The sequence below is a fragment of the Microtus ochrogaster genome, chromosome 2 (genome assembly GCF_000317375.1).
Source record: "Microtus ochrogaster isolate Prairie Vole_2 chromosome 2, MicOch1.0, whole genome shotgun sequence".
NCBI lineage: Eukaryota > Metazoa > Chordata > Mammalia > Rodentia > Cricetidae > Microtus > Microtus ochrogaster.
In genome coordinates, this window is record NC_022010.1 from 19,266,083 (window position 1) to 19,281,478 (window position 15,396).

Below are 15,396 nucleotides of genomic sequence, written 5' to 3' on the forward strand. Positions count from 1 at the left end.
GGGATGGTGGTTAGGAACAAGGTGAAGGTTGTGGATGGGATCTCAGGGGTGATGGGCAGGAACTCAGGGGTGATGGGCACAGTGCAAGAAACTGAGATAAGAGTGGGTAATGAGCTCAAAGTGAGCAAGAGTGAATCACAAAGAATCGTGAAAGCTGAGGAGAGTGTGGCAGAGAAAGAGGCCAGACAGAAAAAGCCCAGACCCAAGTCACAGGCTGTAGTGAAGCCATTCACCAGAGGACAGGCATCGAGGAGAACCTGAGCCAGCGTGAGTTCCGAGTAAACACACATCTCATTTCACCCAAGAGTACAGTCACCTACAGCTTGGAGGAGCACCTCACTGACACCCTAAAGCAGCAGGGAGGATCCCGTGCAAGAGAGCTTCTGGGGGCAGGGCTCATTTCTATGACCTTCAAGGAGAAAGGGTCAAGGGACAAACAGCCAACTCTAGGAATTGTAAATTGGAGGAGGAATTTCCAGCAAAGTGCCCTGGAGAGATATGTGTGGAATTCAGGGGAATCCTGGGATAGTCAGAAGGATGAACCAGTGTGGAGGGGGCATGTTCACAGCCCTGGAATACAAGCTGTTCCTGACAGCAGGCTAGGGCACAGGCATTAAAGACATTAGGGAAACTTTGCACAGATTCCAATAACACAAGAAGGAGATTGTAGCAGCTATTGAGACGCTGGGTGCCCAGCGGTCGGGACTCTTGTCTAGAGGATAATTGCAAGTCGAGTAACTCTGGCCTCTTTTCATTTCTGCAAAAGATCAAGCCTGCGAGGGGATTCTTCTGTCACCGGCCTTTTGACCACCATAGTTCAGTCAGCCACAGGATGAGAAAAGATTTATGAGTTTCTTTTTGGCGCAGGAGAGATGGCTCAGATGGTTGCATATTTGTCATGCAAGCATGGGGATCTGAGTTTGGCTCCCCAGAACCCGTGTGAAAAGCTAGACACGGGGACATGTGCTTGCAGTTCTAGTGCTGGGAGTCAGAGACAGGAAGGTGCCTGTGGCTGGCTAGTAGCCAGTCTAGCCTAATAGGAGAACTCCAGGATAGTGAGAGACCCTGTCAAAAGTTAAAAGGGGGATGGTGCCTAAGGGATGGCACCCAAGGCTGACCCTGTGGCCTCCACACACTCCACACACCACACACACACACACACACACACACACACACACACACACACACACACATGGATTTCTTTTCACTCCTTGCTACCAAGTGAGCTATTTGACTCGTAAAAAGAAAGATAAAAGCCAGCATTCTAGTTAGATTCTATTGCTGTGCTAAAACTCTGACCAAAAGCAACACGGGGAAGGAAACGGTTCGTTTGGCTTACATGTTAAGAGTCCATCAAGAAGGGCAGTCAAGGGCAAGAACTGAAGCAGAGATCACGAAGGGACACTGCTTACTCCCTGTGGCTTGTTCAGCTACCTTTCTCAGACCAGCCACACCCACCTGCCTAGGGGATGGCACCACCCACAGTGGGAAGGGCCTGCCCATATCAATTAGCAGTTAAAGAAATACCTCCCAAATGTGGCCACAGGTCAATCTGATGGAGGCAGCTCTTCAACTGAGGTTCCCTCCTCCCAGGTGCTTCTGGGTCATGTCAGGTTGACAGCTGAGACGAACTACAACAGACAGCAATGCTGGCCAGGGTGTGGAGAAACGGGGAGGCTGAGTCAGCATAGCCATTGTGGAAATCAGTATGGAGGTTCTTCAGGAAATGAAATCAGACCCAATGCTGGTGCGCATCCAAAGAAAGGAAGTCGGTGTGTTAGAATGTCTTCCCAGCGTTGCACACAATAGACAAGATATGGGTATCAGCCCGTGTTGATATGCATGCGTAGTGCTATTCTCTTCAGCCCCAGATTTATAATTAAAAATATTTTATGATCTAAAAGGTATTTTTGATAGCTCCCAGAGACAGCCACACCACAAGCATCCAGCCACACCACTTTTCAAATGATTCCTTATTATATATTCAGGGAGATTCAGTTTGAAAAGCATAATTCTCTTGGTTTTGATGAGTGAACACAGCTGTACGATCACATGACCGAGCTCTAGGACAATACTGCCCACTTCAAACGTTCTCCCCATGCTCTGCATCTGGAGGTCAGAGGACAACCCCGGGGAGTCAGTTCTCTCTTTCTACTGTGTGGGTCCCAGGGATGGAACTCAGGTCACCTGACTTGACAGCAAGTGCCTTTGCCTCCTGAGCCATCGCGCCGGAGGGGAGCTGCTTAACTTCCCCGCAGTGGGAGCATTTCGAGAGCCCTTTCTGCTGGTGATTTATAATTAAATATTTTATGACCTAAAAAAGGTGCTTTCGATAGCCTCTGTTTTTAAAAGGTGCTCTAAGTTGTTTACACCCATACTGTAGAGCTCCTGGGAAACAATGCATTTGTGGTGGGAGTTCCATAAACGCCAGCGAGGCCACATTAAGAGGCAGTTATGCACAGGTCTTCTGGTCTTGCTACTGTTCTGTTAACTTGTCCTGCCAATCACACCTGGCCCTCAGTACCCATAATTTTGTAGTAGATATCTAACCAACTACAAACCTGAAATGTTTGGGCTGGGGGGAAATTACACCTTTAATGAGCACAGGCAGACTTCTTGCCTGTCATTATTCCCACCTTGACATCACCATCCACATGCCATTCACATTGCATTGGATATTATGCATCATCTGGAGATTAACATAAGAGGGTATGTGGCGGCTCTATGCCAACTTTGGGCCACTTCAAATCTTTGAATTTCTTTGGAGGGCTCTGGGAACAAATTCCAAGAGTAAGAAGCTGAGCTCAAACTCACAGGCCAGGAAGACAGGAAGACAGCAAGATCAAAGCCTGCTGAGGCTACAGAGTGAGTTCAAGGCTATCCCAGGCAGCTCAGCGAGACCCTATCTCAAAACAAAACATAAGAAAGGTGGTGGAGATATGGCTCAGTGGTAGAACCCTTGCTTAGCATGCACGAGGCGCTTGGTTCGGTCTGAGAGGGAGAGTGAACAGGACCTAAGAGAGATGACCTGAGAGGAGGCGTGCAGATTCTCCACTGTGATTGATGGTGGCCCGGGAGAGTTTGCTCTTCTCTGTGGTCCCTCCTTCTTTACCGTGGGAGATAAGTGCTACACTGAGGTCCACCCCATCACGTTGAGACACAATTCGCTGCCCCTTTACAAAGCAGTTTTTTATTATTTTTAATTAGGGGCGTGTGCGTGTGCACCTGTGGGTATATGCACACAAGCTAGAAGATAGAGATAGCTAGAAGCCAGAGATATTGGCTCAGCTGGAGCTAGAGTTACAGGTGGGTGTGAGCCTCCCAGTGCGGGTGCTTGGGTGCTCTGGAAGAGTAATAAGTACTCTTGATTCCCAAAAGATTCCTCTGGGCTTTGCTCTACCCCTTCAGTGTGTATTTTCTAGTGCTGTATCTTCACCCATCATTTTCTTTTAATTCTCTTTTATTAAATGTGGGGCTTTAAAGACCATCTCTTAGCCTTGTTTAGACGATTGACATTGCATGCCCTCGTGTCTGGCCGCAATGGATATGGCATGACTTTAAGAGTATTCTAAGATGTGATTAATACGCACCTGTGGTTCCTCCTGCCCATCGATTGTAAGGTTGTCCCTGCCGTCATTAAATCTTTACAGGCTTTTTTTTTTTTTTTGTTTCTGCCCCCAGACAATCAGCTATCTTGTAGAGCAATTACAGACAAGACCAGGGCCATGCCATGGACGCCTACACTTATCCCATCTCTAGCTATTTTTATGCCTTTGTGCAGAGCCACGTTTCTGTCTGGCGTAATGTCCCTCTAACCTTCCTTGTATTGCGAGCCTGCGGGAAGTGAATTCAGTCATCGCTCGACCATCTGAGAACAAGTTCTCTTTCAGTTTTGAAAACTGTCTTCCCTGGTCTTAGAATTTTGGGCTACTTTTTTCTAATTTTATTTATTTTTTTATTATTTGTAATCTTAAACATAACTTGTTTCTGTGCGTACATGTGTAGTTGGGTGTAGCTACAATCGCTCCAGAGTGTGTGTGGGGTGATCAGAGAATGACCTACAGCCCGAGTCAGCTCTCTCCTTCTATCCTGTGTGTCCCAGAGATCAATCGGACTTAGGCCCTCAGATTTGACAGCAAAATGCTTTTACTGGCTGAGGAGCCATTCTGCCAGGAGACATGGGTCGCTTTTGGAAAAGATTAATACTCTAAGAAATTATACAGTGACTCGTTTGGTATATATTGAATATTTATGAATATATGCTTTTACTTATTTCCTTTGTGGGACCCAGGATGGAACCCAGAGTTGTTCATGCTAAGCACGTGCTCTACCACTGAACCCCACCCCCACCCCCTAATATATCCACATTCCTCTTTTCCATTTGTTTGAGACTGACCTCCCTCACTTTACCAACTAGTTAAAAATGTACTGTCTAGCCCAGACTGGCCTCGAACTCACAGCAAGCCTCCTGTCTCAGCCTCCCAAGTGTTAAGATTACAGGCGTTAAGATTAAGCACGTCTGGGCTTCGAAATATCATTCTTCTCATTTTTAAAGATAAAATCTTACTTTTAAGAAAGCAAATACTTCTTTTTTTTTACATCTTACCCTGAGTTTATGCATGTATTTTGAAATAATTTATGTGTCATATACACTTGCATTCACAGGAAATATATGGAAGTGTTTTTGGTCCCATCGTTCTACACCATTTTCTTTGGGTTCCGCCTCTATTGATGCCTGCTTCTTATACTGTGCTTATATATGTCACATTGTATTTATGTACCTGAGTGACCGTACTGCTGCCACGGTATGGATGTCCCAGGTCACAGGCTGCCCATGTTTTTTGATGCTATCTGAAACGGCTCAGCTGTCTTCTGGGCAGATTTATTTGTGCGCAGCTGGGAAGCTTCCCGCTCTTCCCCACCACCTCCCTGGGGAGCAGATTTCCATCCCATCCAGAGGTAACACCTCTCAGAACTCAGCTTTCCTGGCTGATTATAGCAGAGTCACACCTGCAGGGTTCTGTTTCGGGACATGACTTTCATGGATGGTCTGCGCCCCCTTCACTAGAGCCGAGGGCCAAGTCCGCCCTCCGGACTGTTTCCGCCCCTGTAAATTCTCAGGGTCACCTCAAATGGAAATGTGGCATCTTCGCATTAAGTAGGCATACAAAGTAGCTGCATAAAACACAATCGCCTGTAAGGCGGTCCTTCCCCAGGTCCTGGGAAAGTTAGATCCAAATGTGGGGTGGGGGAGGGGCCCACGAGTCCTTTATATTCTGCCGTTGTTGATGTGGATCTGGTTCCTCTACATGTGGTTCCATTGGCCCAGGCTTTGCTTTCTGCCTGTTGCCTCCGACCTCCGGAAAAGAGGTGGCTCATTCATCATGAAAACCACCCAGAAAGCTGCTGGTCCCTGCATCTCAGTTACCAGGTGCAGTGCCCACACCGCGGCCCCGTTCCCACACTCTCAGCCCCACTCCCCAACAGGGTTACTATTGCAAGGGCTACAGGCCTCTTTGGAATATAAAACTGCTATAGCTGGGTGTTCATGGATATCGTCAGGGGTGCAAGATGGGGGCATGAATTACCTCGCTCCAAGCGCCTATTCCCTCGATGTAGAAGTAGGAACTATAGCAGAATACAAATCAGAGACAGTCTGAACCTCAGACTCCTTCAGCTTGGTAGACTGGGGTCTCCTCTCTCAAGCTGAGACACAGGTTTGTCTTAGCGAACAAAGATACCTGCTTGTCATTTGAAAGGGCAGAGAAGTACACACGAGAAAATGACAGTGGCCAGCACACTTGCTGCAAAGATAAACCAACTGGCATCAGTGCATACTGGCCTGGGTGTCACTGTGAGAAGAAATCATAGCTCCAGCAGCAATTAGAGACTTGAACATTTCAGAAAAGCAAACATCCCGTTTGACCCCAGCTTCCCTCCCCGACCTCTTCCTCCGGTGTTTGGAGACCACTGTGAGGAGGCTGTCAGTTCCTCAGTAATTTGCCTTCATTTATGTGTGCATCCACAGAAACCAGGTAGCTGTTGCCTCCCGCATACCGTTATGATGTTGTGTGTGTCGTTTCTGTGTTTTGTGTGTAATGATAGACACCGGCCAAGGGTTATTATTAGAATAAGTTCTTGGGGATTGGAGAGATGGCTCAGCGGTAAAGAGCACAGACTGCTTTTCAGAGGACCTGAGTTCAATTCCCAGCACACACATGGCAGCTCACAACCAGTTGTAACTCCAGCTCCAGGAGATCTGATGTCCTCTTCTGGCCTCTGCAGGCACCTGTATTTCCATACAGATATCCCCAGCCCTCAACACACTCACACACACACACACACACACACACACACACACACACACACACACTAAAATAAAATCCTTAAGATAAAATTTTAAGTGACAATAATGTGTGTGCATGCAGAGTGCATGTGTGTGTGTGTGTGTGTGTGTGTGGCTGCACATGCCCACACCTATGTCCTGCTCAGAGGAGGCCATCAAGTGCCTTCTATACTTCCCCAGCTTAGCCTGTGAGTCAGGGTCTCTCCTTGAATCTTGAGCTTGGTTCTTATTGGCTGGACTGGCAATTCTAGCAATCCCCCTGCTTCCACTTGTCCACAGCCCTGGGTTTATAGGAGGACATAGTACCATGCCCAGCTGCTACACAGATGCTGGGAATCAAATGTAGGTCTTCATCACTGCACAGCAAGTAACACTGACTGCTGAACCATATCTCCAGCCTTGAGGTTTCGAAAATGCTATGAAGGAGTTTCATGTGTATACACACCACATCATATATTTGCAGGCACTGCATTTCAGTTATTTTTATATTACTTATATACACCTTGTGTTTTACATATCTGTCCCCGGACATGCGCTTAAGAACCGTAACGCATTTTCTTAGATCACTCATGATTCCCTGAGTGTTTGGGTTCCCAAGCTGGACTCTGGACCACACACATTTCTTCCCAGGGTGGGATGGGTCTAGGTGCTTCCCCAGTGAACCAAGCTGAGGCAGTGGCCCCAGCCTCTCTCTGTCTCAGAAGAGATCTTTCTGGGGTCTCGCTAGTGCCAACCACTTCCTAGTTTTAATACCGGAAGACAGTTTGCACCCTGGCATCAGAGTTAGCCAGTGAGCTGTTGAGCCTGTGGGGCTGAGGAATGCCATTGTTCCCACTAATCATTGTTCCTTGTCCGTTGTTTCCTCAGCTCCGGGGAAGGTGTCTGGTCAAGTCAGGGCTGTGCGCTCACAGAGGGAAACCTCACCCACTCAGTGTGCCACTGTACCCATCTCACCAACTTTGCCATCCTCATGCAAGTGGTCCCATTGCAGGTGAGTGCCACATAGATGCCGCTTGGCCCTCGGGTTGCGGCAGCTCTCACCGCCCTCGGAACAGGTCTAGACTGTCTACAAACTGATCTCGTATCTGGGAGGTGGCAGGACACATTATCGTCTTTGAAGAGCAAGCTGGGGAGGCTGACATGTGGTTAACATGGAAACTTACATTGGTTAAGGGAACATAATGGGACATCGGACACAGACCACAGGCCTGGAGGGGAGATCAGTGGGAAGCTGAACTGCCCTGGGAAGATGCTCTAAAGTTGTAGGGAATAAGCCAATGGCTTCCAACAAGCACACACCAAGAGGAGCAGAGAAGTACCTTGGCCAGTGATTTTCCTTCCTTCTTTGTGGGTGGTTAAACAAGTGAGCATCCAGTGTGCTGGCTGGGAACCTGAATGTCCCCAAAGACCACTCAGAAGAAAAGCGCAAGTGAACTCCTAGACTCACTGAGGGAGACAAGAGCTTTCGCACTATTGGGGACATTTCAAACGACACCAGGGTAGAGAGCTTTCTCCTCTGGGGCCTCCACGTGCTGGACCGCTGAACTAAGGGATATTCTGCTCTTCTTTGGCCTACCCAGGAGGGTCTGCTGAGCAAAACAAAGGGATGTGTAGTCTCCAGGGAGTGGACACTCATGCCTGGCATTTATCCCAAGAGATATCCAATCTCCAAAGTCAAAAAGGAGAAAAAAAAAGAAGGAAATCCAGACTCATTTATATCATAGATCTGTCACCAGTCAGTATTGGTGACACCAAATTTAGACAGCCCGTGGGTGTCTTCGTGGGAGAAAATTCACATCTATTCATTGCTAGGAAAGGTTGATTTGAAAATGGTTTAAAATTATCCCTGTTTAAAAGGAACAGTTCATGAACATTAACAAAATTAAGGCAGATCTCACAAGTGAGGCCAAGCCTGGGGCACACTTATAGACTTCAAAAGGTGGCACAAATGACCTCATCTCCTTGATACCAAGCCAGCTTCTTCCTGGGCACCTAAATTCACCCTCATGGCCTTTGAGCTTGTGGTTCAAGTGTGCCCTTGGACATTCTTGTCCCATTGTGTCCCCATCTCTTTTACCCTCTGAGGTCTCTCCAGGCATTCTCCACACCTGGCTTTTTCCTAGGCACTCACTTATGGAGGCTTCTGTCTTCTTCTGGGTGAGTGAGTGTGGTTTTTCTGTGCAATCTTAACCGACAGTGCGGCATCCCTGAGTAGTAACTTAGACTGCTGGACCACTATTAGGAGGGATGCTCTAGGCTGATGCCCCAGGAGACACCAAGATGGATTGTGTCCTAGGAGACTCGAGAATGTGTCTGAGGCTGGCCTTGGCCACTTAAGTATTGATGAAGTTTAAAGGTGGAAGGCTTGGCTATTGCATCATAAGCTCATGCTCAGATACTTTACTCGAAAGTCTTGATTTCTGGTTTGCAAAAAAGTAAAACAGGGCTTGGGAGAAGGCTTAGTGATTAAAGCGCCTGCCTTGCAAGCATGAACACTGGAGTTTGTTCCAGAAATACACTTAAGTGTTGCATGGATTTTCATGTAATTCTAACCTTGGAGGGTAGAGATGGGATCACCAGAGCAAGCTAACTAGCTAGACTAGCTATTTGGGAAAGCTCTTGGTTTGACCGAGAGACCCTGCTCAATGAATAAGGTGGAAGAGGGGTGGGGGAAGGTTTCTGACATCAAGCTCAGGCCTCCACTTGTAAGCACTCCTCTGCACATGCACCATACACATGTGCCTTTCACACACACATGTGCACGCACACACACATACACCTTCAGTTTGTGCTGAAAATAGCACCACTTTATTCCTGTGTAGTAGAGAGAATGACCTGGCTGCTCCAAGGGGCTCTTTGGGCAGAGTGGCCCCTGCATGCTCTGCCTGGTGGGGAGCCTCAGCTGACCTTCTGCAGTCTCTCCTAGCACTTCAAGGGCATTGAGTTTGTGGTCGCTGACTCAGAGGGATCCAGCCCTGAAACCAACACCACGTTTTGTCTTTTTTTGTTTTGTTTGTTTTTGCATTTCTAAATCTAGCCATGGCGGGAAAGAATGGGCACAGCCAGTGTACACAATGCTGTCCTGAAGCTGGTGCTGGGTGTGTTGTGTGGGGTGCTGTCATGTAACCCTTTCCCACTCATGACCACTGTACCATCTCTAGCCTGGATCCAAGATAGGCAGTCATATATAGCCATGAAGGGGGCCCGTATGTAGGCCTCAAAGCAAGGAGCAATGAGACTGGTGTGACCACTGTGTGAGCCGCTTTCATGGTCCCAGGATTGTGGCATAGCCAGGGTCACGTGGGTGTTTCTTGGGGCTGGAGGAGTATACATATGAGGACCGGGCACAAATAGGCTCCTTCTGCAGGACATTCAGCCTATGCATGCCAGGAAGCCTCCAGTAAATACTGTAAGCCAACTGTGCCAGCTACTGGGGTACACTGGGTTCCTCCTTGCTACGTGCTGTGTGGGTCTGCTGAGCTCAACTCTACCACCTGCAGCAGGGAGGGACACGGGGAATTTATCCCTGGAGGCCCATGGCAGATAGCATAAGGGGAGGAGTGGACACCATCCAGTCTGGGAACCCAGCCTCTCAGCACCCTGCCTTGAGTCCCTGACCCCAAACACTCAGTTGTGGGGTCAGTCTCTGAACCAGCCATCATTCCCTAACGCCCAGCCCTGAGTCCCCATCCCCTGAACTCCATGCCTGGCCCAGAATGTGCTCTGAGCATGAGGGTCTTAGGGATGTCCTCATGTCAGGTTGGGGTAGAGAGAGGAGGATGAGGGGTGGGCCTAGCCACTCCCACCGGGGCTGTGGACCTTTTGCATTAAAATGTCAGCGCTGGAAGCGGCTCAGTGAATAAAGTATTTACCATGTAAGTGAGGACTAGAGTTTAGGTCCCTAGCCACCCAAAGAAAAACAGAATGGGCTTAGGTGAATCCCTGGCACAAGCTGGCTAACTGGGCTAACCCATGCGGCTCTGGTTTCAGCAAAAGACCTTGTCCCAGTAATAAAGCGGGGAGAGTGACTGGAGGGGATACAGGATGCCAATGTCACCTGTGCAGGCTGGAGGTCTCAGAGTAAACTCCCCTCTTCCTCACTTCCCTGCTTCCTGTCCTGTCCTTTCCATCACTTCCCTTTTCAAGTTCATTTCTGGCCCCCATCCTGTCTCCCATTGTCTCATTCTCTCCCCCACAGCAGCCCCCCTGTTGGCCACTCTCTGCCAGGCCTCTTTCTCTTTAGGCTTTGGGGAGGCTCCTGGGCCGCCTGGGTCATGGAAGTGAGCCTAGGAGTAACAAGAGAGAAAACCGTGCAAACTGCTCTTAGAAGGGCGAGGGAGGGAAGGAGAGAGGAGGGCACCTGCGACCCAGGAGATGAAGGGGAGGGTGCACAAGGCTGCCAGGTACCTCTGGGGAGCCCTGCCCTGGTTCCTCACTCTGGGGTCCCCCTTCTGACTCTCTGATATCAGCTCCGCTAGCCAGACCCACGATGCCACAGTTGAAATAAAGACCTGGATGGTGCCGGTATTATTCTAGAATCTTGACTAAGAATCAGCTGCTCTGAGCTATGGGGGTGGGGGCAGGAGCTCTCTCTGTGTGTGGGGGGAGGCAGGAGCTCTCTGCAGAGGGAAGCTGCCTGCCTCCTTTGGGATCCTATTTCAGGAGGAGCCTGCCTTCAGAATGAGGTTCTTTCTCCAAGGGCAAGGATAGGCTTGGTGGCTATAGGTGCAGAGACAGGGCAGATGGGCAGAGGGAAGTCTCCACCCTAGAGGGCCCCACATGAAGCAAAGGGCTGAGGGTGGCCAGCATGGGCAGCTCTGGCTACAAGGTTGAAGTGCACCATAGCCTAGGTTGTGACTTCCTTATGGACAGGGGCCCCCACAGGAGTCCAAGGACCAGATGGAAGAGGCATAAGGAAGTGGAGGAATTCTTTGTGGATTCTGTAGAGAGTATACACACTGGCCAGAGAGCAAACCAATATTCCGCCTCTCTCTCCTTCTCTCCTGTCTCCTGGGTCCTGCACACACGCAGGCTTTTCCATCATCACCGACATGCCTTCTGAGCCGGCAGCAAGCACCCTTTGTTCTCTGAACAAAGGGTGAAGATTGCTCTCTTTTCACAAATGAATCCATGCATCTTGGCGATTGCTCCGGCTAGGTGCATACAGACCAGCCACATTCATGGGACCCACTGCCGTGTCTCCCCAGGACTCTGGCCTCCATGGAGGCATGTTTTAGTGGTGGTTGTCTCTCTAGCCATTTCAAACAAGGGTGATATGTCACACACCCCTTCACCTCCTCTTTTGGGTGCTGTCCTCCTGGTAAACCTGAAGCCCAAGAATTTCAATGTTAAAATCCATGCCGCTATCTTAAGCTGCCTGGCTATGCTTCTGAAGGCAGGGGGGACTTTGCCTGCAGTTATTTCTTAACCCAGCAATTTGGGGTTAGGGCTTGCCAGCTCAGGGAGAGGGTCCTTTTCTTCTGGTGACTGGTGTTTATAAAGGACTCAGTCCTGAGAACCTATGTCACACCCGGCCCTGTGTCTTTGGTCCAAGGGTTTCTTATCCATACCTGCCTGGCTTTGCACTGCAGGCTGACCTTAGTTTCTGACAGCCAGTTCAGATGATGGAGAAAGAACCCAATAGTTTTTTTTCCTCTGTGGGGTACAAGTGCCTCTTGGGAGAGTGACTGTATCCTGCTATGGCTCAAATTCCCACTAAGACCCCAGGCCCTGGGTTCTGCCCTATAGCCATGAAAGTAGTTCCCTGTTGTGATTGATATTTTAGTCACTTTATCAGCCCTGAGCTTTTGATGAAAGTCCTGAATTTTGTTCACTGTGAAGGGCAGATATGCCTTGCTTTCCTGGTAAGCCAGGTGGTTGATGGGAGACACAGAGACTCCTGGGTCCTAGGAGGAGGTGCTGGAGCCCTGGACCCCTTAGTTGACTCTCATGAGGTGACCTGAGCTGGAGGGGGAGGTCATGGGATCTCCATCCTGCCACAGTGGCCGGGTGGCATCTCTATCCTGCTACAGCAGCCGAGTGGCTCATGCCTACCTCTGCTTGAGCTTTGTATCCTTCTCCATGGGACACAGAATGCTGACAGTCCGGGGTCAGCCCTAGCCAGGCTCCTGCCTGTGGTCAACAAATGCTATAAAGCTGATTAAGATGACGGACAGTCACCAAGCTAGAACTGCTCAGGGAACTATGATGTCTCTCAAGGTCTGGCTATACCTGGGCTCTATCCAGGGCCCAAACACTGCATGGAGGGACCTTGCCATCCACTGTAGCTGGGACACCATCCCTGAGAGCCACAGATGGGAAAGAACCAGCCTCAACCGAATAGAGATGGGTATCGGTTGCTAGGGTGTGGATGGGACACTCAGGTCAAGGTTGCTAGACTCTAGTTGGGTGCATTCTGTTTACACATATCTTGTTATGCCATGAAAGATGCTCTACTACAACAGACGTCAGCCTAGGTGACCACATGGGTGTCCACTCAAGAGAAAGTCCCAAAGGGTGGCGTGTGCCTGCCAATGAAGATGAGCATATGCTGACTGTCAATTTGGGGACTAGCAATGCTCTTGAACTGAGGGCCAGAGAGGGTATTGACTTTCTGTGCGTCAGAAGAGCCTTTCAACCAACACGCTGTGTGTAGTCTTCCTAGCATGAGGCCTTTATGTCTATGAATGCACTGACCCTTCCCCTCTTCAAGTTCCTCACTGTTATTTCCTGCATTTCATAACCATATGTCTTTGGTTACCCTAGGCCACCCATTCAGACATGGATGGATTGCCTTGAGCCTGGGGTTGTTGTCATAGAATAGGTCGGGTAGCCCAAGTCAGGAATCCAGGAGATCCGGCATAGCAACCTGAAGTGTAAGAAATGTCAACCCTGAAGTCCACTGTGGCATATCCCTCTGCCTGTGGTTGGGGCAGGAGGCTGGTCTTGGTGGTGAGCATCACAGGGCGATGGTGGTCAGCATCACTATGGCATCACGTGGTACCCCTCCCAGTCATGGAATGGGGTAGAAGGCCAGCCGCCCACACCTTGTTTTATTCCTGCAGCTCTCACGTGGACACCAGGTGGCGCTGTCGTCCATCAGTTACGTTGGCTGCTCTCTGTCAGTCCTCTGCCTGGCTGCCACACTGGTCACCTTCGCAATACTGTCGTGAGTCACCCTCTCCCCGTGTCCCCAGGAGGTCTAGCAACTTACTGGAAATGTCTATGCATCCTGTCACTCTGGTCATACCCCTCTCTGACTTTGAAGACCCTGGGGGTGTGTCTGAGCCCTGCTAGGTGGAGTACAGATGTGACTACGTGGCTGTTCTCCCAGCGATGCTCACTTTCAAAATCTGATGTGCAGGGAAGATACAAAGAAATAGCAAGGCCCGTGGAGTGGCGTTAGCAGACTTTAGACACACTTGAAAGGTCTGGAAAACCCCATTTCGACACTTGAGGAGTTTTGGGGGGGGAGATCTGAGTCAGGCAAGAGTGAGCACAGGCATCCTTGACTCTCCCCTCCTTAGCAGGCTATGATGTCTGGTTTTGAGGCCAAGTCATGCATAAATGCCTTTGGATGGGGCCCATCAATAACCAAGAAAGCCAAGGAATAACTAAATGCTTTCTTGCGCAGTCTGCCATGCACAAGGAGACAGTGCAGAGGTGAGCATCTTGGGTTGGGAGGCTAGCAAGCTATCCCTGTTGGTTGCCATCCAAGACTACAGGCAGAGCCCTGCCAGGAATGGCTATAAAAGGGTGGCAGGCCCTGCAACCATTCTGTATCCAAGCGGCTCCTTCCCTCCCTGCTATCCTCGATGATGTCCATGATGTCAACGAGGTGCATATTCTTGCAGGTTCTGATTCAGAATTCAGATTAATGTCCCTGCCCGCCCCCTCCCCAGGGTGGAGGGTGTGGAACAGAAGAGGACCCAGGGAATTTAGAAGAGCCATTGGAATGCCAGAAAGGCTCAGGCTGTGCAGGGTGGTTGGGTTTATGAAAGGAGCTGGGATGCTAGCCAAGAGTGAAAGGGAGCAGCTGAGGGTCCAAGAAGGGAGCGAGAGCATGGAGAAGTAGGGTCTATAAAGATAACCATGGTGTCTCAAAGAGAAGTAGGGAGGGGACCAGAATGGGGATAGGATGTTGAGGCTGAGCTCGGGGACTCACACTGGCCTCTCTGTCTCCAGTTCTGTCAGTACCATTCGGAACCAGCGTTACCACATCCATGCCAACCTGTCCTTTGCTGTCCTGGTGGCCCAGGTCCTGCTGCTCATCAGTTTCCGTATGGAGCCTGGCACGGTGAGTAGGTGCTGATCCTCACCCTGCGGCTGTCCCTCTGCACCCAGGTGTCTCTTCAGGGGACACCGGGGAGGGAATGTGTTAGGAGTGGGCATGGGTAGGGAGTGACAGAATCAGAGGTTGTAGAACAACTTTGGACTGAGAAACCGAGCCTCAGCTCCTTGGGATGAAAATGAAGTCATGTGACTAGAGGCGTCCAGGAAAAATAGACACAGGGAAGAAAAACCTCAGCAGGGCTGCTGGGCTCCTCGTGGTCTCACCCTGCATCTTTGTTTGCCCCCCCCCCCAGGTCCCATGCCAGGTGCTGGCTGTCCTCCTGCACTACTTCTTCCTGAGTGCCTTTGCTTGGATGATGGTGGAGGGCCTGCATCTCTACAGCATGGTGATCAAGGTCTTCGGGTCCGAGGACAGCAAGCATCTCTACTACTATGGGATAGGCTGGGGTATGTAGAGGGGTGGGAAGATGGCAGGAATAGGCTGGGCTATGTGGTAGGGGTGGGGCAGGTGGCAGGGGTAAAGCCAATTAAGATAAGTAGGGAGGGATGAGGTGGGTCACGCAGAAGTGGGGCAGGTAGGGTAGAGTGGGTCTTAGTGGCAGTGAAGCAGAGGAGGTGGATGTGGGACAGGGTTTGGGGGAGATGAGACTGATCTTATGGAGGTGGGATGGGATCCGGTGGAGATGGGATGGGATCAGGTGGGGATGGGATGGGATCTGGTGGAGATGGATGGGATCAGGTGGGGATGGGATGGGGTT

General features: G+C 50.0%; 1 protein-coding gene across 1 annotated transcript in view; it reads left to right on the plus strand.

Annotated features, from left to right (window-relative positions):
• Adgrd1 (adhesion G protein-coupled receptor D1) overlaps nt 1-15,396 on the plus strand; it is a 116,736-nt gene that overhangs the window by 76,366 nt on the left and 24,974 nt on the right. Inside the window, exons 15-18 of the mRNA XM_026783480.1 lie at nt 7,214-7,337; nt 13,411-13,514; nt 14,531-14,642; nt 14,932-15,085. Of these exons, the coding sequence (XP_026639281.1) occupies nt 7,214-7,337; nt 13,411-13,514; nt 14,531-14,642; nt 14,932-15,085 (494 nt within the window). The remainder of the gene's footprint in view (nt 1-7,213; nt 7,338-13,410; nt 13,515-14,530; nt 14,643-14,931; nt 15,086-15,396) is intronic.